The sequence below is a fragment of the Taurulus bubalis genome (genome assembly GCF_910589615.1).
Source record: "Taurulus bubalis genome assembly, chromosome: 20".
NCBI classification, from domain to species: domain Eukaryota; kingdom Metazoa; phylum Chordata; class Actinopteri; order Perciformes; family Cottidae; genus Taurulus; species Taurulus bubalis.
This window is the reverse complement of record NC_136608.1, coordinates 4,031,427-4,054,174: the sequence shown is the minus strand read 5'-3', so window position 1 is coordinate 4,054,174 and position 22,748 is coordinate 4,031,427. Positions and strand designations below refer to the sequence as shown.

Here is a 22,748-nt window from a genome sequence, read left to right as displayed (position 1 = left end):
AACCTTTTATCTGGGTCAGACCTCCAAACCATTTGTGGTGAAAGAGCTCTGTCCATTCAATTATAATATAGGTATAAATGTCAATAAATGCTTAAAGACATTTAAGTGTTTCACATCACATTTGTTTTCTCTAGAGAAGATTGATATGGTTCATTTTCCATACCAATGTTTTGTCAGGAATAACATTTAATAGACAGATCAAAAGTTCTGCAAACAAATGTTTATTGATTATGTATGTCTTCATACGCAGGTGTTTTACAGTAGAATAAATGCGCCTAGCCTTTCCAAACTGTGCTCTGTTTGTGGACTTTCAATAATACAATCAGTCAAACCTCAATAATGACGTCATCGACAAGTTAACATGTCTTCCTCTCGTGTGTTAACATGAAGAAATTTGAAAACCATCAACAATAATCAATCTACAAAGGCAGAAACACCCTGGAAGTGTGAAATAACCAGTATGCCCAGTATCTTAAAAAGAGAACTGATTTGCACATGGAAAAGAAAGTCCTATTGCTTAAATGTATTACCAGCCTAGATGTGCGACTAGAAAAGCCAGTATGAAGTTAAGTGTGGGTTGGCTCCGCTCACACAGACTTGATCATCATTCTGGTGGCCTTCAGGGAGTACGGCACAGGAGCTTTCCAGGTATGCCAGTGGAGGCCTGACGCCCAACCGACGTGTTCACCATTAGGATGCCAGTCTCCGTTTAGGCCGGCAGAGCCGCAGCTGCTGTACCACCAGCCCCCACCGTCTGAAGAGGTACAAGCCCTTTGAATAATGTCATCAAAGATGCATGGGGAGCAGCCGTCGTTGTCGCGGTCGGTGGTGCTGAAGCCGAAGCCGTTCTGGTCGATGCCTGAATAGGCACCACGGATGGCATCACCTGTGGACAAAGTTGGAAACCGGTTCAGCAAGTTCAGGATTCAGTAATAGTTCGACTTAAGTTTGCCAACGTTAGCCACATTACGCTACTAGTCATACCAGATCAATTAAAACCCTTGAGGGTAGATTGCGTGCATTTTATTTGAATTCCACTTTTGAAAGAGGAAATTGTATTTCCTCTTTCAAAAGATAGATTGACTCACTTTAAAGCTGCCATGTGTAACATTTTATTATGTGTCTTATAAAAGCAACATGGACCCCAGTTGATATAGGTTGCAAGATAACAAAATTAAACGGGAAAAGATGGTCAAAAGTCGGCAGTACCTGCATCTCCATTGTAGTCTCCGACATGCAGTTTGAAAGCTTCTTTTTCACTGCCCAACTTGAAGTTTCTGTACTCGGCGAAAGCAGTGACATCGTCGTGGTCGAACAGGTCGACCCTCAGGGTCCAGGTCTTGGTCTTGCTCAGAGAGGAAACCCTCATCAGACCCAGCCAGTGGTCCTCTAAGGGAATCGGCAGAGCACAAGGAGATCATTCAGTTTTTTCCGATACAACGTTGCTTTGAGTTGTCAATGCTGCAGGACGCAAGATTTTGAAAGTTCAAGATTGCAATTTCTGAAGTTCACACAATGCTTTTACTCTAGGAGTAGTTGGCCCCACAGCCTGATTTGCATACACGTATGTGTGGTAGAAAATGTTCATATTGCGTTTAAATTGTAATCTAATCTCACAGGAGAGCATGTGGCAAAAGAGGCTGTTTCCGGCCAATGTCAATGAGGAAAAAAAACATCTGTTAATTCTTGAAATGTTTCACCTTAATAACAGCTTATTTTATTATTCTGCATTCTGGGATATGTACATTCCCTGTATAATAAGTAAGGCGTGTGACAGTTCATCACAAGTTTGATTTATCCTCACATCACTGAACAAACGCAACCAGTTTTATATTCTTTACTTACCTGTTAATTTTCCAAAACCCATTGTATATGCTGCCCATTCCCTGTTGAAGGAAACCGCTGCTCCACTGCGCCTCTGAAACACCGTCCAGCCGCCGTCTTGCCGCATTTCACAGAACACCTGAGCAGGTAGTCCAGTTAACATGCAGTATGTTAGAAATACAAAATGAAACATGTGCCAGGCTTTTTGCACACTACCTAAAGACCGACATGTCTTCCACAGGGGTTTAGAAAAGACCTTTGCATGCTCTATATTTTTTTTCTTCCAAAATCTGTCATAGCACTGTTTATTAATTTCTGCCACAACAGAAAAGAGCTGTACAATTTAAGATTCTGTATTGGTAAGGACAGGCGTTGCAACAATAACTAAGGGGGTGTGGCTTAGCGAATGGTCAATTACAGTCAAGCCTTGCTATGTACATTACGTCTCAGGTTCTTTTGTTATACCTTGAACGGGTCGTTGACTCCAGAAGGCTGGATCCAATAAACCCCACTGGACGCTTGTGGTGAGAGAGTCTTAATCTGTGAGCAGTCTGTGCCTGAGGTTAGAGCCACAAGAGAAAAACAAGAGGAGGAACGTCATGAAATCTGAATATACACAATCTTCCAAAATGTGTGCATTGCATGAGATTGTGAGGCGAGAATAACATTCACCGTACCTTGAGGCGAAGTACACTCCTGGGGATCCTATCAATATCAGAGAAACAGTTTTATAGTGAGACTTAAAAATATGGACGGTAAAGCCAGAGCGTGAGAATTGAGCAGCTTGTCTGAAACGTATTAAAGACAAAAGAGAGGAGGAAGACAATGCAGAGAGGAAGAGATATCATGTAGTTGTATTACCTCAGCCTGTCCAGTGCAGCTCAAAAGAAACACCGAGATGAGCACACAATACCCGACCAGACTCTTCATTTTGACCTGCGTTTAAAAGAGAATCACTTTTTAAAACCTTTTATAAATGTTAAAACAGCTGTCTGAGCAGTGGGACTGTTCAGCCTTCGTTCACTTTCACGAGACCAACACTGCCATTATTAGCCCATAGTAATGTAAGTGTTCTTTCTAGCACTGACCTGTGTGCTGGATGAACCACGTCCTGGTGCAGACTGAGCAGGAGACAACAGACCTAGTCCTCTTATAGCCCATCTTGTTACTTCAGGCAAACATTCCGAGGCAGACTCAAACAAGAAATACCTGTCATGTTGTTGACGTCCGATACAGTCAGCGGCCACTTAGGAAATCGCACACTCCCAATCGCACAATGTTGTGACACAATGTGCGATCACTCACTGTTTCCTCATCCCTGTAAAACAGCACGGGACCAAACACTGCGTGATGGATTGGCACCATATTTTGTAAATTCATGGTACCCAGGTGGTGTATTCTAATGACTAATCTAAACGCCACCATGAGCATGACATTTGTGATTTTGAGTGAAATGGCTGCCAAGAAAGTAGATGAAAGTCGATGAAAGATACTATCAATTCAATTGACAACCAAAGTGAAAATTCAGAATTCCCTTTTTTTTACCCAACTCATCAGATGTACAATATTCTTCAGCTTTGCTGCTCTTTGAGCAGAAAAACACAATTTCCATTTTCATTCAACATCCGTCAATTATTTCTGCACTTGCTGACAGAGGAACGAGTTCTTGCAAAGCCTCCACTGCACAAATAGTTACAGAGCTGTCATCGGACTCCATCCCAAACCCGGGGTAGACGGGCTCTGTGAAAGTGCTGTGGAACGTGTGATGGTGCTGTAGAACATGTGAAGGTGCTGTAGAACATGTGAAGGTGCTGTAGAACATGTGAAGGTGCTGTAGAACATGTGAAGGTGCTGTAGAACTTGCAAAACGCCAGATATTTAAATGTGGTTGTTGAACAATCTGGCTGTAAAGAAAAGCTCAATAATAGTTATTCAACAAATATTTTTGATTTAATCACATTATTTTACTTGTACTACTTCTGTTTTATGCTACTTAACACTTCAGCTTTACAACATTTCAGAGGGAAATTCATACTTTGTACATTAGATTACATTTACTCAGGTATTATATACTTTGTTGATTTAAGATTTACATGCAGTTAAAAACGTATGACCAGTTGATAGAATCATGCATTCTGAACTTAATGTCAGTAAAAGTATCACCATCAAAAAATACCTCAAGTACCTGAAGCAAAAATACTCATTATGCAGAACGCACATTTTAGAATAATATATTATTATATTATGTCTCCCCCAAGTCCATACTACAGTTTCTGAAAGCTGAACGAAAGTGATCGTCATCTGCTGTTTGTGTTTGCGCATAGCTGTAGTAATACTTTTTATAACAAGATAGGTCAATGTAAACACTGAGCAGCGTATTAATAAGATTTGGGATCTACAAAGTCTATTAGATCAGATTGTTTGGTTTCTTTTACACCATTTCCGTGCTCTTTCTTAAGAACCTGTTACATGAGATTCAGTATCTGAGGGATTTGACTAGAAGCACTGGACAAACCAGTCTGACAAACCAGTCTGACAAACCAGTCTGACAAACCAGTCTGACAAACCAGTCTGACGTCAGTCTCTTTGTCCTCATGTGTTATAGGTCAGATGTGTTTCAGAAATATTTCTGCTCTTGTTCAAAGCTTTTTGTTCGGTGTATTGTACTGTTTAGAATGATGAAAACCCTATTGACTTGTATATATTACAAGTCAATATGTATAATGGGTTCTCAACATTCTCAACAGTAGAATGCATCTTATCCATATGCCGGGGCACCTCACCCAAACAGTGGCATCTGGTGTGGCATTCAGGGACTAAATCTGCATCAATCTATGAATGCATGTAGGAGGTTCATACAGTATCTATTTCCCACAGCTTCTTCATAGGCTACTGTATGAAAAGCTACTTCAATTCTTGAAGTCCCTGCAGCATCTGAGGGCACACTTATTTTTGATAAATCCATGAGCAGAGAAAAGTTCTATGACTGTGTTCATTAAGTCGCTTGAAAACGACGCGAGGCTGATCAGTAGATTATAATCATACAGACCTCGACACACAGCAGACTGGTCTCACCGGTTACAACAAATTGACATTCTGCTTTTGTGTGACGCCCTGGTCCGATTAGCAGGACGCATCAGAGCCTCTTTAGTGTTCATGCCGTGGTGCTCTGAACCATCGAGACATGAGGTAAAGCTTCCCCTTTGCTAAGCTATCGTTCTCACGTTTCACAGTTGTTGGCACAGCAGTTTTAGAGCTTTGCGGGGCTGCAGATAAGTCCATACAATTCACCACTCCCACAGGTGTGCGCTTCATTGTTGTCGATTGTGCTCAACTGATCCAGACGTGTAGCCTGCATTACAGGTTATACAGGGCTCTCAAGTTTTTAAGACAGGTAAGAGTGACATCTCTTTCTTTCTCCCCCCCCCCCCCCCCGGACAGAGGCGCAGCCGGGGGTTGGGTGGGGGGCGTTTTTTCAGATGCGTTTTTCTGATTGGCTATTCGTGTCGCCCATTTCTTTTTATTGATTGGCAGGGGATTCGGGGGAGACGTGCTTGATTCCTCCATGGTGAGGGCGGCGCGACCAGGTCATGTTTGCGCGCTGCGGCACATTAAATAGCCTAGAGTTTTTTTTCAGCGTGAGAAATACGATGTGTGGCGGGAGGGCGTGACTTAAGACCGAAATGCGTGACAGTCACGCTCAATGCGTGACACTTGAGAGCCCTGGGTTATATGTTTACATTTTTTTTACCTGACATCTTTTGCGAGATTTCATCTTGCAATTTTGTTTTCTCCTCCATGTTCCCTCCCGGGCTCCACGAGATCCTGAATATTTTTGAATTTAACATTCAGTTTCTTGCCTTGTGTAAAACAGAAAGCACAAATACACTATATGTCTTATAATATGTTTTCCCTATTAGCTTATTTTCTCATTGCACAGCTCCTGTCTTCCTCTGTTGCTCTGCTTCCAGCCTGCAGCGCTGCTTCCAGTGCAGCTTTTTTTAAGGAGAGCTCTTATCCAATCAGATTTCACCTCTATGTCTCTATGGAAGCAGAACGGCTTCAAGCTGGCTTTTGCAGATTAAAGTACATGGGGACGTTGTCGTGTTTGTCATAGTCTTCAGCCAATCAGATCTTTAGTTTGACATGCTGGGCGTATTCTTTGACGTGCCAGCGCCCGCAAGATGGCCCTGGACTTATGATTGGTCAGTGGGCCATTGTGACCATTAACATGCACTGTGATTGGTCAGTGGGCCAGCGTTTCAACAGAAAGCTATCTAGCTGCTAGCATTATTCAGTGGGAGTAAGATGAGTTCAGGCTGAAACATAATACATGTGTGTGACCTGTTTAGTATTTTGCTTGTTTTAACACTCAATGGCTGAAGGAGCAGGAGAAACAGACTTGGTGGCGGATTTACTTTACGCCTTTCTCATGGAGGGTTATGGGCATGTTTGGCAGTGACAATCCTCACCTTGAAGCGCACCGATTAACTGAACAACCATGTCATTGAAAAAAAAAAAGTAGCTGCTTATAACATGAATTTTACGGCAGTTAATATCCTTTCTTCTGATCGTGGCTCGTGCTCTTGAGTGTGCAGTGTTTTAGTGCCGCAGTTTTGTTGGATTGTTTTGTCATGTTTTGTTATAATTAAATGTGACTGGTTCTAGTGAATTTGTTCTTGTCGATATGGACTACATGCGTTAATGACGCAGCGTCCCATCATGCGCATATTTATGTAGACGATATCAGACGGCCCAGAAGGCCCAAGTCGAAAATGCATGGCTCGCCACTGGTTTCAGGTGAATATACACCAATGAAAACAAAGTTATGGATATTGTTTCCAATACATTAATAATACTAATATCATAATACGATATGGGGAAATTAAGATACATGCAAAATTTTGCTGAATAAAACAATAATACTTGCAATAAATTAACTTATTAAAGTGGACTCAGTTCTGCCTTGCTAATGCTTTCAGGATACTAAAATACCTGTTAAATTTAAAAAAATGAAGGGAAAGTATTTCCAACATTCCTTTATTGAAGAAACTAAACATTGAATGGTTGAATTGGAGCATTTAAAGGAAGATCGTTGTTGCCAGGTGATCTGGTGGTTATATTTTGCCCAGTAAGCTTTAGCCTATCTCTTTATCTGTTTAATTTGTTTCAACTGCTTAAACAAATATAATAATATTTATGTAATATTTTCAAGGGAGTGCAATTGGTGACAGTTTAGGCTCAATGATTGATAGAGTAGCAGTATGGGACGGGGCCTCGCAAAGTAAGGATTTAACAGCCTTCTAAACTGCAGTTTTCTACTGATACTTTGTCAATAAGAAATTGTGAACAGAGGTCGTATGCAGTACTTTTCATTTGCATGGCAAGTAGAGCAGTCTTACTCGCTTGACACAGACTTGTGCATCAATGCGTTGAGAAGATTCATCTGCCGGAGAGGACAAGTTTCTACGATTCGATCAGACAACGGAAATAACTTTGTGGGAGCTTAAAGAGAACTTGGAGAAGCTTTAGCTTCATTAGGTCAAAATAAAATACTAAATACTATGGCACAGGAAGGAATTACATGGAGTTTCAACCCTCCTGTCGGATCCCATCATGGTGGCATTTGGGAACGCATCATACGTATGGTCAGGAGGATTTTAAACACTGTTCTTTGTCAGCAATGTTTGGAGGATGAAGGATTCCACAGTGTGCTTTGTGAAGCGGAAGCCATACTGAATGATCGGCCTATTACATAGTTGTCTGATGATCCTAATGACCTTGAGCTATTATCACCAAATCACATTCTTTTGATGAAAGGAAACCCAGTTTTGGATCTGTATATTAAAAGGAGATAGAGATAGACTTAGTATTTAACGGATCTCTTTTGTAAAAGATACACACAAGAATACATACTATTGTTGCAAGAAAGGCAAATATGGAATGAGTTTTTTACCTGGAGATATCGTTGTTGTTGCTGATTCAACAGCATCTCGTGGATCCTGGATACTTGAAAACTTGGAAGGATACTACAGACATTTCCTGATTGGAAAGGACGAGTGCATTCTGTTTGTCTACAAAGGCCAGCATAATCAGTGACAAAGATTTGTCTTCTTTGTCAATCAACTCAAGAATAATGGTGAAGATCCACAACCATGTTTCTGAGACAAGGAAACACAGTTTATGGATTAAAGGGAATTCCTAAGAAATTGACGTAAGTAAAACTTATAAAGAATATTTTTTTCTGCTGCCAGACACAATTAGGGGCCATTGTGGAAGAGCCATTTTGTTATTGTTTTGTTAAACCTCCCACCACTTGGGGGCGTAGTGCCTCTGTCCATAAGGCTAATAAGGTTAATATAATCAGGGGGGGGGAGGGTCACTCAATGGGTGTTGCTAAATAGACGGGAGAAAACTGTTTTTGTATGTGTGATAAGGGGGGTTAGGATTTATTTTGTCTATGATAGAAATAGACTTATGACATATAAAGTATTTATTGATAGGCAACCACAACCCCCTTGATTAACAATCCGGGCATCGCTTCTCAGTGTTGCCCGATGACATAGGCTAGTTCAATTTTTGTGCTTTCTCTTTTAACTCTGCAGACGTTAGATTCAGGCGAGAACTTTGGTTTCTTGTGGTTGGTTAGCAAAAAACAAATCCCCACCACATGGAAATCGATTTGAGATGAGGTGCAATGTCAGACTGCAGATGGAAACAGAGTGCGACGAGTTGACGATTCTGTACATCAGGAAACGACCGCCTTCTGGATTCTGTGAGACAATCCCAAGTCATGGAGCATGAAGTTGTATGTGTTCAGTGTGATCATTTTTTATATTATCGCGGACTTGGAGACACTTTCAATCCACTCAACATTGTCTGATGAATATAATACATTTGGCACAGAGGGCTTTACAATCTGTAAACAAACAACATCCTCTGTCCCGGGACCTGACATTGGAACAGGATGAGATGACATGTAAACTCATGTGCTGTAATCCCCATTCCTCTCTCCCAACAAACAGAACACAACTAGCCAGCCTTCTGAGGACATATGTAGGACAATATATGGTTTATCATATTCTTAATAATGGGAGGTTGTGGGTGGAGGTTGTGCGGCAGATGGTGGGCCAGGCTCATCTCCCAGGCGTCGATCAGATGAACATTCAGTCCTTTGAACACGGCTCTGAGTGCCTCATCGCGCTGCAGTGAGTACCAGTCGCTGTTGGTAATTGTCTCATAAAGCGTCAAAGCTTTGGGGTTCCCCGTCCGGATGACGACCAGCGTGCCTGGAGCCCTGTCCAGCAGCCGCACCACTGCCCTGCGGATGCTCTGTAGTCTTCTGATGTAGATCTCCATGGGGAAAGTGCTGAAGTGAGCCCAGATGCCAAAGACTATGACAGTGTTGGGGCCTCCGACTAAGTCATCTAGCTCATTGGCAATGTAACGAAGCTCTCTAGCTGGGATGTTGCCGAAACGAAGAGGAGGACCGTGGCAGCGGAACGTCACCAAGATGTTGTTTGCATAGTCTAAGGCCAGAAAAGGTCCACCTTGGTTTGGGCTGTGCAGGTCAAACTGCTTAAGACCTGAAAGTATGACAGGGGGAACATATTAGGCTGCAGTGGGAACAAAACCAAACTGTTGCCAGAAATCCCTGTGGACCAGCTACCTGGTAGAGCTGCGTTGAGGAATTCAAACCACTGCCTGACGGTGGAGTCCCCATACAGGTGGACCGCCTTGCCTTTCAGACACTCAGTGATGGCAGACGTGTTGAATTGGCGAACTGTAGTGCCACTTAGTGCTCGCCACAAACCCTGGTAGTAATAACCAGATGGTCCAGATGCCGCAGTGCTGCTATTCCCCTTCAGCTGACCTGAGAGGAAGTGAAATAACAGGAGTGGGTTTATCTCCTCAAAAAACAAAATACGATACAAAGTGAATGTATGAACCTCTTATGGATGCTCCATGCTGCCAGCACACTTTCATTGCCTGTAGGACATTCAGTTTTGAAACCGTGCTTACCTCTCTCTTTTGGCAACACAAGGACATTGGAAGGTCCTGAAGCCCGAATGGAGACTTTCATGTTGACACCACTGAAGAAAAAAAGCACACATAAAATATGTCTTAAACATGTGACAACAACTCAATATTCATTTTGTGAGTTAAAGTTGCCTGTATCAATATATTTATATAAGCAATGGGTCAATGACTATGGGTAATCTGCAACATGTCGCTCGCACTGATTAAGACACAGATACTTATCATCTGATCATCTCTCAGCTCATTGTTTTAGTTCTACGTTTTTACAGGTAGCCATTAACACAACTCCAAATTAATGTAAATGTTTGTTCATGTCTTCTAGATGTGTAAATAGTCCAGTGTTGGCTAACATTTTACCCATATCAACTTCATACGGTTATTGTATCATATTAATAGCTTATTGTGCACTCAAGGAAAACGGATGCATACAATTGCATGATAAAATATAAATGAATAAGATAAAATATTAACCAATGTTGGAAATGAAAGTCAAGTAGTATTTGTATTATCTTTACATTTCAAAGTTCTTCAGGATCAATGTCAACCCCCTGTGGTCAAAACCTTCTATGCCTCTTTCTCTCTCTGCCTCCTTCACCTTTGAAAGAACTTCTCCTCCTTGGCCTTGAGGTTTTGTAGGTATCCTCCCTTAACGTGGTTGATCCTGGCATCACAGCTCAGGTTCTTCGGCTTGTAGCAGAACCAAGGCTCACCTGTACGGAGGTCAGTGTGGTTGCACAGCGGCTGTGTTGGCCGTAGGCAGACGTTACAGACGGTGGTTTCAGAGAGTGATCCTGAGCGGAAGAGGCTCTTGAAGTAAATCCTGTCTGGCTGTTCTCTGGTCAGCCTGTCGAGCACTGAGATGGCCTCACTCGGGTGAACCAGCGTCACCTGATTGGATGAAGAACAAGAGAATCTACAATTTGTGGCTAAAAATGAGACATTACTTTTGTCTGTTATGAAGAAGTCCCAATGTTTATAAATAGACTAACATTTTTGAGTGGTAAATCTGCCAACCGGGAGGGCGGGAATAGTGATCAATCTTTAAAAAGATATGTAGTGTGTAGGATTTAGGTGAATTTATTGCAGAGCTGCTAAATGTACAGATTTTCATCCTCATCACGATGTCAACTTGTACAATAATCACATCTTTAAAATTGTAGATATTTACTGTGAGTAGTAGAAAACTGCACTTTAAAAGGCCTTAAATCATTACCTTTTGTTGTACATTTGATGCTTTTCTTAGCCCCGCCCCCTGCTGCTAATCCATCTACCATTGAGCCTACACTGTCCCTGACTGCACTCCCTTGAAAATAATATCTACTTTTTTTTTAAAGCAGTTGAAACAAATTAAACAGGTAAAGAGATAGGCTAAAGCTTGCTGTGTAAAAATATAACCACCAGATCACCTGGAAACAACACTCTTCCTCAAGGCTCCACAGGTGTTTACATAGAAAAATAAAATTTTAGAAATGTATATCTTTGGCTAAGGAGTATCACTATTACAAAATGTTTTATCATGCCTAACTCCATATCCATAAAACCAGCCTTTTAATGGAGAAAATCAGAAAAATATGCATAAGAGCCAAATAGTTGTCAGTGCGTAGTCGGAGCTGGGAGCTGCTACGCAATGACTGGTCAGTCTGCATTCTAGGGCGGGACTTAACAAAGAGACAATTCAATGTTCAGTTTGTTCAATATAAAAATGTTGAAAATCATTTTCCCTAATCAAACAGGCAATTTCTTGAATTGTAGTATCCTGAAAGCAGTCGTAAGGCAGAACTGAGTACACTTTAATATTTGTTCAATTAAGTAATATTGTTTTATTCAACAACATGATCACATATATCCTAATTTACTCATATGTATTGGCAAAAATGGATTTAATATCCATAACTTTGTTTTCATTGGTGTATATTCCCCTGAAACTAAGAATCATTGTGTTTTAGTTGAGTCCTTCATCTCTACACAGGGGGCCTTTCATGTTTTTGCATTACCTGAAGGCCAGTGTAGCTCTAATGCTGCGTTTCACCTGAGTTTACTCGCTCGAGTTTATGTGATTAATTTGCTTCATTGGCAAAAAATTAGCCCGAGTTGAAAAAGGAAATTTTTCACAACGCGCTGTTGGCTCTTTCACGTCATTCGCTTCTGTGCATTGACTTTGCATGTAATCTAGCAGAGAGGTATTCATTGCAATATACAACCTCCCCACTAGATGTCACTAAATTCTTTTTTTAGCAAATTTTAGCAATCACCTCAACCTGTGCGTCTCCTTCCCAGAGTAAAGAGAATACAGCAGAGTAGCTCCCATTCAGAAGATCCACCACTTGTCCAGCAACTCCTGCTTCAAGCTTCCGGTTGTGCAGCCGGGCGAGTAGGAAGTCCCCCCCAGACTTCTTGGGACGACCCTGGAAGTCAGAGGTTTGTATCATGACCTCCAGCTGATCCCCTACATGCCACTGTCCTCCTCTCCTCCCTGGGAGAATGGTGAAGCTGCTGTGAGCTGGATCACTGGTCTGCTCCAAGGAAATAACAGCTGGCAAAAGTGGAGTTTCAGGCCAAGCAGTGGAGTCTAGTATGAGGCGTTCCTCCAGAGCGTCCTGAGGGGACAGCGGGTAGAAGGTGCAGAAGCTGCGACTCATGTCAGGGTGAGAGGAGACTCTCGAGGCGATGATGGTGAAGTTGACTTTAGGCAGAAACTGACAGAGAGAGAGAGAGAGAGAGAGAGAAAGAGAGAGAGAGAGAGGAGAGAGAGAGAGAGGGAGAGAGGAGAGAGAGAGTGGGAGAGAGTGGGAGAGAGGAGAGAGAGAGTGGGAGAGAGGAGAGAGAGAGAGTGAGAGAGGAGAGAGAGAGGAGAGAGAGGGAGAGAGGAGAGAGAGAGGAGAGAGAGAGAGGGAGAGAGGAGAGAGAGAGGAGAGAGAGAGAGGGAGAGAGGAGAGAGAGAGGAGAGAGAGAGAGTGGGAGAGAGGAGAGAGAAAGGAGAGAGAGAGAGTGGGAGAGAGGAGAGAGGAGAGAGAGAGGAGAGAGAGAGGAGGAGAGAGAGAGGAGAGAGAGAGAGGGAGAGAGAGGAGGAGAGAGAGAGGAGAGAGAGAGAGTGGGAGAGAGGAGAGAGAGAGGAGAGAGAGAGAGTGGGAGAGAGGAGAGAGAGAGGAGAGAGAGAGAGAGGGAGAGAGGAGAGAGAGAGGAGAGAGAGAGAGGGAGAGAGGAGAGAGAGAGAGGGAGAGAGGAGAGAGAGAGGAGAGAGAGAGGAGGGAGAGAGGGAGAGAGAGAGAGAGGAGAGAGAGAGAGGAGGGAGAGGAGGGAGAGAGGAGAGATAGAGGAGGGAGAGAGGAGAGAGAGAGGAGAGAGAGAGGGAGAGAGGAGAGATAGAGGAGAGAGAGAGGAGGGAGAGGAGAGAGGAGAGAGGAGAGAGAGGAGAGAGTGGGAGAGAGGAGAGAGGAGAGAGAGATGGTGATAAAGATGCAACAATATGCACTGAAAAAAAAGATAATTTGAATATTCTTAACATTGACTAATTCTACTAATCTTACTTTCTGTTTTATACAAGGCAATGAAGTGAATGTTAAATCCAAAGATTATTTTTGTGTGTGCTTTTCAAGGTGTTGGTCACTTAAATTCATGTTTTGGGAAAATCAGACAGAGTTGGTCTAAAGAATATAATACTGCCGGCTTTATCCTTTAACTACAGGATCTGCTGCTGTCAGCAAATCAAGGTGCTGAATTGAGAGAAAAAAATACAATTTTACTCAAATTATATTTATTTGCAATGAAGAACATTGAAACACATTTCGAAACAATATCCCGAAACCTGAATAATACAGAACATTGAAGCATTTAAACCTTCACACGATCTCGCTAAAACCAAGTTCTTACCTCCAGAACGTCCATGTTGCGTAGCACTAAGACTAAGACAAAGACAGACAGAAAGAGAAAGATGGCGCCGAACTTCCTTCTTATACATGATAGGACCTTCATCAACAGTGATAAGTCTTCACCTTCAGCTTCAGTGGAGCTCTTACTCTGGTACTGGATTAAAAAATAGATATATTAAATAAAGAAATGGATAATTAACACCCAGTGAAATCCTCCTCTATACTAATAGTGAGACATGTTCGGCTTTCAGTCTTTAGGACCAAACTAAATCCAGTCACTCAGGGAATTGCTTAGATTGATCATCCGTCAACCAGGACCCCAACCAAAGACAGCATCCCCTCTCTCTGTTTAACATGATCCATTCTATCAGGTACACTTTGCATCATCATGAAAATATTTGAAGACATTTAGACACTAAAACAAATATCTGTTTAGGTGAGGTGTCACAGCATATGGATGAGATACAAAGATAAGACTGTTTGGAATGTCATAGTATCCTGAGTCTAATCACCTGCACCTCCCCTGTGTATTTAAACCCTGTTTGTCTTCTGCCCCAGTGTCGGTTCATTTCTTTAGTTTGTTGTTTAGAACGCTGTTTAGGTTCCTGTATATCCTTGCCTTGATCGCTGGTTGGATCCCTGTTGTGAGCTCAGTTTGAGAATAAAGTTACTTTTCACTTTGCATCGGCATTTGGGTCCTCTCTCTCTGAACCACCCCGTGACAGAGAAGCCATAATACAAAGATGAGAACCCATAACACATATTGACTGGGATATGTACTGTATTATGGGTTCTCATCATTCTAAACAGTACAATGCACCTAACAAACAGGTTTGAACAAGAGCAGAAATATTTCTGAGCTATAACTCATGAGGACAAGCCGACTGTCAGACTGGTTTCTCCAGTGCCTGTAATCAAATCCTTCTCAGATCTACTGAATCTCAGGTTACAGGTCTTATGATACATGATCTATATCTGATCTAATAGACTTTGTAGATCCCAAATATTGTGAATACACTGCTCAGTGTTTACATTGACATATTTTATTATAAAAAGTATTACTATAGTAATGTGCAAACACAAGAGAACAATAAACAGCAGATGACGATCACTTTCCTTCAGCTTTCAGAAACTGCAGTATGGACTCGGGGAAGACATAATATAATAAAATATTATTCTTAAATGGGCTTTCTGCATAATGAGTATTTTTGATTCAGGTACTGAACTACTATTTTGATGCTGATACTTTTACTGACATGATTCTATGAACTGGTCACACAATTTTAACTGTATGCAAATCTTAGATCGACAAAGTATTTAATAACTGAGTACATGCAATGTAATGTACAACGTACACATTTCCCTCTGAGATGTTGTGAAGCAGAAGTAATAAGTAGCATAAAACGGAAGTAGCAGAAGTAAAACAATGTCCAACATGTACAGTATATTACAGTGCTTGCTGATACTGATTCATGGTAACATTAAACGTCAAATTTACTTTGTTTTAGAGTTCCATGTGTCTTACCTCAGCAGAGATTCAGTTGCAGATTGCGTTCATTACAGTGTGATCCGTCACCGCTCCTCCCTTGGTTACAGTAAATGTGGTTCTCAGTGATCCCAAGCGGCACTGCAACTTGAGATCACACCTACAGCGTCATGCCTTCTCTTCTTAAACACTCCCATGTGCCAAAAGAGCACAGAAAAAGAGCGAGGATCAGGGCTTCTCTGTTGGAGCTTGTTGAGTGATCGAGGAACAGTATGAAAGTAAAAAGTCTAATTATTATGACATATAACCTTTTTCCCTTTTTAGTATAACCGTTGAACATATATACAGTTTTTTATTAAATTATAGTTCATGATTAGGCCATATAAAATGCATAGGACGCTATAAAAATAATAATATATAATTTTATTAATTATAACAATTATAATAATATTAATAAATTATACAAATTGTCAATATTTGTGTTTTTAAGCTATATAATATTTCAGTAGCCTAGAGAAAATAGTGCCGTATGTGTGGCAGTTGCTATGCATTAGAGGCAGTACAGTTCAAGGGTTTGCCGGCCTTGAACTGTACATATTAACGATACAGTACTGCCTCTCGAACCTTTTTGCTTAAGTAAAAACGAGTAGCCATACTCTTACAACTCAGCATTTGTTTTACAACTACCAACAGTCATATCTTCCAGGACCTTAATGTATTGTCACATATTGTAAAAAAAAAAGGAAAGAAAGGCTAAACTGTCGCGGCACCTCTCCAAAACAGTGGAAACTGCTGCAAAAACTAGTGGCAGCTGCCACAAACAGTGGAAGTTTTCTTTTCAACATGTAGTGAAGTAAAAGTGAAAGTCAACTGAAATATAAATAGTAAGGTAAAGTACAGATTTCCCAAAAAACGACTTAATAAGAACAATAACAAAGTATTTGTACTTCGTTACTATACACAACTGAGGACAACGCTGTAAGTGGCAAAACTAGTTAGTGAGCGTTACATATGATTAAAAAAATCACCCCATTAGCGACTAAATGTCAAATTAATGCAGTGAGATAAGTCACCAACGTAAAATACATTTGTACACTTATGGAACAAAAAATACACATTTTGTTTGTTTGTTGCGTTGTGATGTTTAAGGTGAATTTCAGCTGCAGAACCAGAACATACGACAAAGTATGAAGATGTGAGCTTAATGCTGAAACGAAGCAAACAAATAATGTCAACCTTTTTGTTATTATTCAACCAACCTCTCAATGACGCAGTCCCAATTTAGGCTTTATCCAGTAGCTCTTAAATGATATATATATATATATATATATATATATATATATATATATATATATATATATATATATATATATATATATATATATATATCTATATAGATATATATATATATATCTATATAGATATCTATATAGATATATCTATATATATATATATATATATATATATATCTATATAGATATATATATTTATATATATATATATCTATATAGATATATATATATATATATATATATATATATATATAGATATATATATATATATATCTATATAGATATATATATATATATATATATATATATATATATATATATCTATATAGATATATATATATATAACCAGGTCTCAGGGGAGAGACAGACTGAGCAGGAAAGCGGCGCAGGATGGATGGACGGGACTCACAAGAGAGGGGGAAACAAATTAAACATATATATACATGTATTTTTTTTTTTTTTAGTTCAGTCTGTCTCTCCCCTGAGACCTGGTGTCCTTGGGGGACCCTGCCAGGGGCTGGTGCCCAGGACAACATGGCTCCCAGGATCACTGAGCCACTCAAACTCCTCCACCGATTGGGAGCAGTTGCGTTGTTGCTATTCCAATCCTTGACCAGGTGATCTTCGTCGCCCAACGCTACAAACATTCCATATGTCACATGACATCTATTGTCCTTCTGGTCACATGACATCTATTGTATTTCTGGTCACATGACATCTATTGCACTTCTGTCCATCCGATGAGAGGGATCCTCCTCTCTCTTCCCTTTTTCTCCCCGAAAAAGTTTTTTTTTGGGGGGAGTTTTTCCTGATCCGATATGAGGTCCCGGGACATAGGATGTCGTATGTGTAGAGATTGTAAAGCCCACTGAGGCAAATTTGTGATTTTTGGGCTATACAAAATAAATGTAATTGAATCTGCGACTACAATAATGTGTAATAATGATGATAACTATGAAGATAGAATATTTCACGGCGCTCTGTGCTTACTGGCTCTGTTTCTCCTCAGGACAATCTTTCCTAATCCGATGTGAGGTCCTGGGACAGGGATGTCGTATGTGTACAGATTGTAAGGCTAATTTGTGATTTGGGGCTTTATTGTAAATACTTTTATATGGACTACTTGTCACTAAACCAGACCACTCCCACAGGAATATATATGTATATGGGTTTATATATATAAAGGGTAAAAGAGCTCTGTCCATTCAATTGAAATATTCCAACTATCTGTTCAATAAATGCTTAAAGATAGTTAAGTGTTTCACATCACATTTGTTTTCTCTAGAGAAGATTGATATGGTTCATTTTCCATACCAATGTTTTGTCAGGAATAGCATTTAAAGAAATAGACAGATCAAGAGTTCTGCAAACAAATGTTTATTGATTATGTATGTCTTCATACGCAGGTGTTTTACAGTAGAATAAATGTGCCTAGCCTTTCCAAACTGTGCTCTGTTTGTGGACTTTCAATAATACAATCAGTCAAACCTCAATGATGACGTCATCGACAAGTTAACATGTCTTTCTCTCATGTTAACATGAAGAAATTTGAAAACCATCAACAATAATCAATCTACAAAGGCAGAAACACCCTGGAAGTGTGAAATAACCAGTATGCCCAGTATCTTAAAAAGAGAACTGATTTGCACATGGAAAAGAAAGTCCTCTGGCTTAAACGTACTACCAGCCTAGATGTGCGACTAGAAAAGCCAGTATGAAGTTAAGTGTGGGTTGGCTCCGCTCACACAGACTTGATCATCATTCTGGTGGCCTTCAGGGAGTACGGCGCAGGAGCTTTCCAGGTACGCCAGTGGAGGCCTGACGCCCAACCGATGTGGTCACCATTAGGATGCCAGTCTCCGTTCAGGCCGGCAGAGCCGCAGCTGCTGTACCACCAGCCCCCACCGTCTGAAGAGGTACAAGCCCTTTGAATAATGTCACCAAAGATGCATGGGGAGCAGCCGTCGTTGTCGCGGTCGGTGGTGCTGAAGCCGAAGCCGTTCTGGTCGATGCCTGAATAGGCACCACGGATGGCATCACCTGTGGACAAAGTTGGAAACCGGTTCAGCAAGTTCAGGATTCAGTGGGTGCCTTTTGAAATGCAACGTTTACGGAACAGTGGCCACTGTGACCACATGTGTGACACAAGATGAGTACAGAGGAGGCAGTGAACCTATTCAGTAATAGTTAGACTTAAGTTTGCCAACGTTAGCCATCATAAGCTACTGGTTATACCAGATCAAGTAAAACCCCTGAGGGTAGATTGGCATGCATTTTATTTGAATTCCACTTTTGAAAGAGGAAATTGTGTTTCCTCTTTCAACAGATAGATTGACTCACTTTAAAGCTGCCATGTGTAACATTATATTATGTGTAGACTGTAGATTTATAACAATTTGCTATGCCTTACACTGTAAATAAGGAATGTCTATGTGTAAAATACGATACTTAAGAAAGAATATAAACAATAAGGGGAAGTGAACCTTATGAAATTGTGTATTGTAACATGGGGAAAGTCACAGTTAGTTTAGTTAGTGTGTTCACATAGGAGATGTTGTAGGTAGGCCAGGAATGTGAAATCAAGATGAGCTCACAGATCTGCTCTAAATGGGTGCCGTGCCAGATACCCCTCAACACAGTAAAACTACTTCTCCAGGGGAGGGAACTTGTGCTCAGTAACACAGAGGGGTGGAGAGATGACGTCAAGTAACAGGAAGCAAAGCGTGCTGAGATACCACCTCTGAACCAACCCCAATGCTGCCTCCACCTCTGGTAAACTTAAAACCAATTGCACGCTGTAATGCTAAGCCAATGAGAGGCGACGACGCCCATTACACTGATCAATAACATCAAATGTTTTACACCGATTGGTGTGCATAATTTGAACGCAAGACAGTTAACTACCGTTAGATATTCGGTGGTTTGTGGACGCTGTGTTTTTGTGCACCCTCGTATATACTGCATCATCAACTTTCTATTAAATCTGTTTTATTATAACTTACTGAATACAGAACTTTTTCTTCGAGTCTCTGTGTATCCCTAAAAGGTAAGGGTGGGAATCACCAGAGGTCCCACGATTCGATTTTATCACGATACTTGGGTCCCGATTTGATACTATCATGATTCTGCGATATATTGAGTATTGCAATTTTATTCCCTTTTTTTTTCACCGCAAATTGTCCCCAAAGGAAAACTTTGTCAATATATTGTATCTAAGAAGATAACGTTTTCAGTCTGTTCATCTCACATCAATCATTTTTATTGCAGCAAAATGTGATTGTCAAGCAGACAAACTGACCAACACTTTCATAAATGTTGCACCTGACAAACTGAACTGCTTGTGCTACAGTCTGCATAGTTGCGTCATTCGAGCTGGATGCGCCAAAAAGGGGGCGGTGCTTATCTCTGTGGTTTATCTCCGTGCAAAGAGTTTTCATTTCTGCCTCCACCATGAAAATAACTACTATTTCTGCGTTATACTTGTTGTGTAAATCCCAAAGAGGTCGGAGCATCAAACCCCGTCGTGTCTGGGTTCATAATATTACTTCTCCAGGAACTGCGTCGGGATGACGGTGTTACGGATTAACAGGCGGCCGTGTTAACTGCCGATTTACGGCCGGAAGTCAGTTAACACGGCCGCCTGTTAATCCGTAACACCGGTCGCTTCCCGCGCTACGAGAGCACCAGCAGCCAGTTTGATTTCCGCTTGAGTTAACGTCTTTGACCAAAGGCGTGTCGTGGACTTTGTCCTGTGCGCCGTGCAACAGCTGTGCAGCAGCGCCGCTACGAGTGACAGGAAGTCCAGACGTCTGATTTACACGCGGACGACGCATTTCTTTCTCCGGTGCCTCCCATAATTGATTACATAAAAAAAAGACTGATACTTGACTTCCGTGTATCGATACAATATCGCCACGCAAACTATCGCGATACTATGCTGAATCGATTTTTTCCCCCACCCCTACTAAAAAGCAGAGGGAAAAGATGGCCAAAAGTCGGCAGTACCTGCATCTCCATTGTAGTCTCCGACATGCAGTTTGAAAGCTTCTTTTTCACTGCCCAACTTGAAGTTTCTGTACTCGGCGAAAGCAGTGACATCGTCGTGGTCCCAGAGGTCGACCCTCAGGGTCCAGGTCTTGGTCTTGGTCAGAGAGGAAACCATCATCAGACCCAGCCAGTGGTCCTCTAAGGGAATCGGCATAGCACAAGGAGATCATTCAGTTTTTTCTAATACAACGTTGCTTTGAGTTGTCAATGCTGCAGGACGCAGGGTTTTGAAAGTTCAAGATTGCAATTTCTGAAGTTCACACAATGCTTTTACTCTAGGAGTAGTTGGCCCCACAGCCTGATTTGCATACACGTATGTGTGGTAGAAAATGTTCATATTGCGTTTAAAATGTAATCTAATCTCACAGGAGAGCATGTGGCAAAAGAGGCTGTTTCCAGCCAATGTCAATAAGGAATAAAAACATCTGTTCAACCAGTTTTATATTCTTTACTTACCAGAGTAGTTTCCGAAACCCATTGTATATGCTGCCCATTCCCTGTTGAAGGAAACCGCTGCTCCACTGCGCCTCTGAAACACCGTCCAGCCGCCGTCTTGCCGCATTTCACAGAACACCTGAGCAGGTAGTCCAGTTAACATGCAGTATGTTAGAAATACAAAATGAAACATGTGCCAGGCTTTTTGCACACTACCTAAAGACCGACATGTCTTCCACAGAGATTTAGAAAAAGACTTTGTATGCTCTATATTTTTTTTCTTCCAAAATCTGTCATAGCATGTTTATTGATTTATGTCACAACAGAAAAGAGCTGTACAATTTAAGATTCTGTATTGGTAAGGACAGGCGTTGCTACAAGGAAGTAGTTAAGGGGGTGTGGCTTAGCGAATGGTCAATGACAGTCAAGCCTAGCTATGTTAATTACATCTCAGGTTCTTTTGTTATTACATTTCATTTAGCTAACACTTTTATCCAAGGCGACTTACATGTTTGTTCTATACACCGTAGACACAGCAACAGGGAGCAATTAGGGGTTGGGTGTCTTGCTCAGGTACACTGGCGAGGCCAGGGCGCGAGCCACCAACCCTCTGATTGAAAGACGGGCATACTAACCACTTATCCACAGTCGCCCCACTTTATACCTTGAACGGGTCGTTGACTCCAGAAGGCTGGATCCAATAAACCCCACTGGACGCTTGTGGTGAGAGAGTCTTAATCTGTGAGCAGTCTGTGCCTGAGGTTAGAGCCACAAGAGAAAAACAAGAGGAGGAACGTCATGAAATCTGAATATACACAATCTTCCAAAATGTGTTCATTGCATGAAATTGTGAGGCGAGTATAACATTCACCGTACCTAGAGGCGAAGTACACTCCTGGGGATCCTATCAATATCAGAGAAACAGTTTTATTGTGAGACTTAAAAATAGGGAAGGTAAAGCCAGAGCGTGAGAATTGAGCAGCTTGTCTGAAACATATTAAAGACAAAAGAGGAGGAAGACAATGCAGAGAGGAAGAGATATCATGTAGTTGTATTACCTCAGCCTGTCCAGTGCAGCTCGAAAGAAACACCGAGATGAGCACACAATACCCGACCAGACTCTTCATTTTGACCTGCGTTTAAAAGAGAATCACTTTTTAAAACATTTCATAAATGTTAAAACAGCTGTCTGTCAGCCTTTGTTCACTTTCACGAAACCAGGGGATGAAACACTGACATTATTAGCTCATAGTAATGCAATCGTTCTTTCTAGCACTGACCTGTGTGCTGGAAAAACCACGTCTTGTCGGACAACAGACCCAGTCCTCTTCTTACTTTAAACAAAAGTCTGAGGCGGACTCAAACAAGAAATACCTGCTGTGTTGTTGACTTCCGATACAGTCAACGCCCACTCTTGTCACAACATTGTGTGATTACTCACTGTTTCATCAGGCCTGTAAAACAGCACGTGACCTTAACACTGCTCCTAGAATCCACATTGACTTTTGCCATGAATTGAAGTATCGTTTCAGATGCGTGATGGATTGGCAACATATTTAGTACATTCATGGTGCCTAGGTAGGGTTTTATAATGACTTTGATGATCCCCAGATTTTTCCTAGAATGCCGCCATGAGGTTGACATTTGTGATTTTGAGTGAAATGTCTTGACAATTGGAGGGACTACCAAGTTTAAAGATGCTTAGATTTTAGTTGGGAGTGACACGGATGGACAGAATTGAGAATGAGTCAGAGG

General features: G+C 41.3%; 3 protein-coding genes across 3 annotated transcripts; all 3 read right to left on the bottom strand.

Annotated features, from left to right (window-relative positions):
- Positions 1-213: 213 nt before the first annotated feature.
- On the bottom strand, positions 214-3,204 carry LOC306752290 (microfibril-associated glycoprotein 4-like; the record flags this gene model as incomplete). Its single annotated transcript, XM_079236039.1, has 8 exons — positions 214-886; positions 1,210-1,389; positions 1,846-1,963; positions 2,290-2,381; positions 2,502-2,529; positions 2,686-2,760; positions 2,913-2,945; positions 3,130-3,204. 8 exons carry the CDS (start codon positions 3,202-3,204, stop codon positions 588-590), a joined length of 900 nt encoding a protein of 299 aa, XP_079092165.1. The 3' UTR covers positions 214-587.
- Positions 3,205-8,427: 5,223 nt separating this feature from the next.
- LOC306752654 (NXPE family member 3-like) lies at positions 8,428-15,314 on the bottom strand. The gene is made up of 7 exons (XM_079236446.1): positions 15,259-15,314; positions 13,735-13,887; positions 12,117-12,560; positions 10,460-10,752; positions 9,847-9,917; positions 9,494-9,697; positions 8,428-9,410 (listed from the first exon to the last, which is right to left on the bottom strand). Exons 2-7 carry the CDS (start codon positions 13,834-13,836, stop codon positions 8,857-8,859), a joined length of 1,668 nt encoding a protein of 555 aa, XP_079092572.1. The 5' UTR covers positions 13,837-13,887; positions 15,259-15,314; the 3' UTR covers positions 8,428-8,856.
- Positions 15,315-17,873: 2,559 nt separating this feature from the next.
- On the bottom strand, positions 17,874-22,318 carry LOC306752404 (angiopoietin-4-like). Its single transcript, XM_079236155.1, has 7 exons — positions 22,274-22,318; positions 22,052-22,126; positions 21,870-21,897; positions 21,658-21,749; positions 21,015-21,132; positions 20,517-20,696; positions 17,874-18,551 (listed from the first exon to the last, which is right to left on the bottom strand). The coding sequence occupies exons 2-7, from the start codon at positions 22,118-22,120 to the stop codon at positions 18,253-18,255; spliced, it is 786 nt and encodes a 261-aa protein (XP_079092281.1). The 5' UTR covers positions 22,121-22,126; positions 22,274-22,318; the 3' UTR covers positions 17,874-18,252.
- Positions 22,319-22,748: the final 430 nt, after the last annotated feature.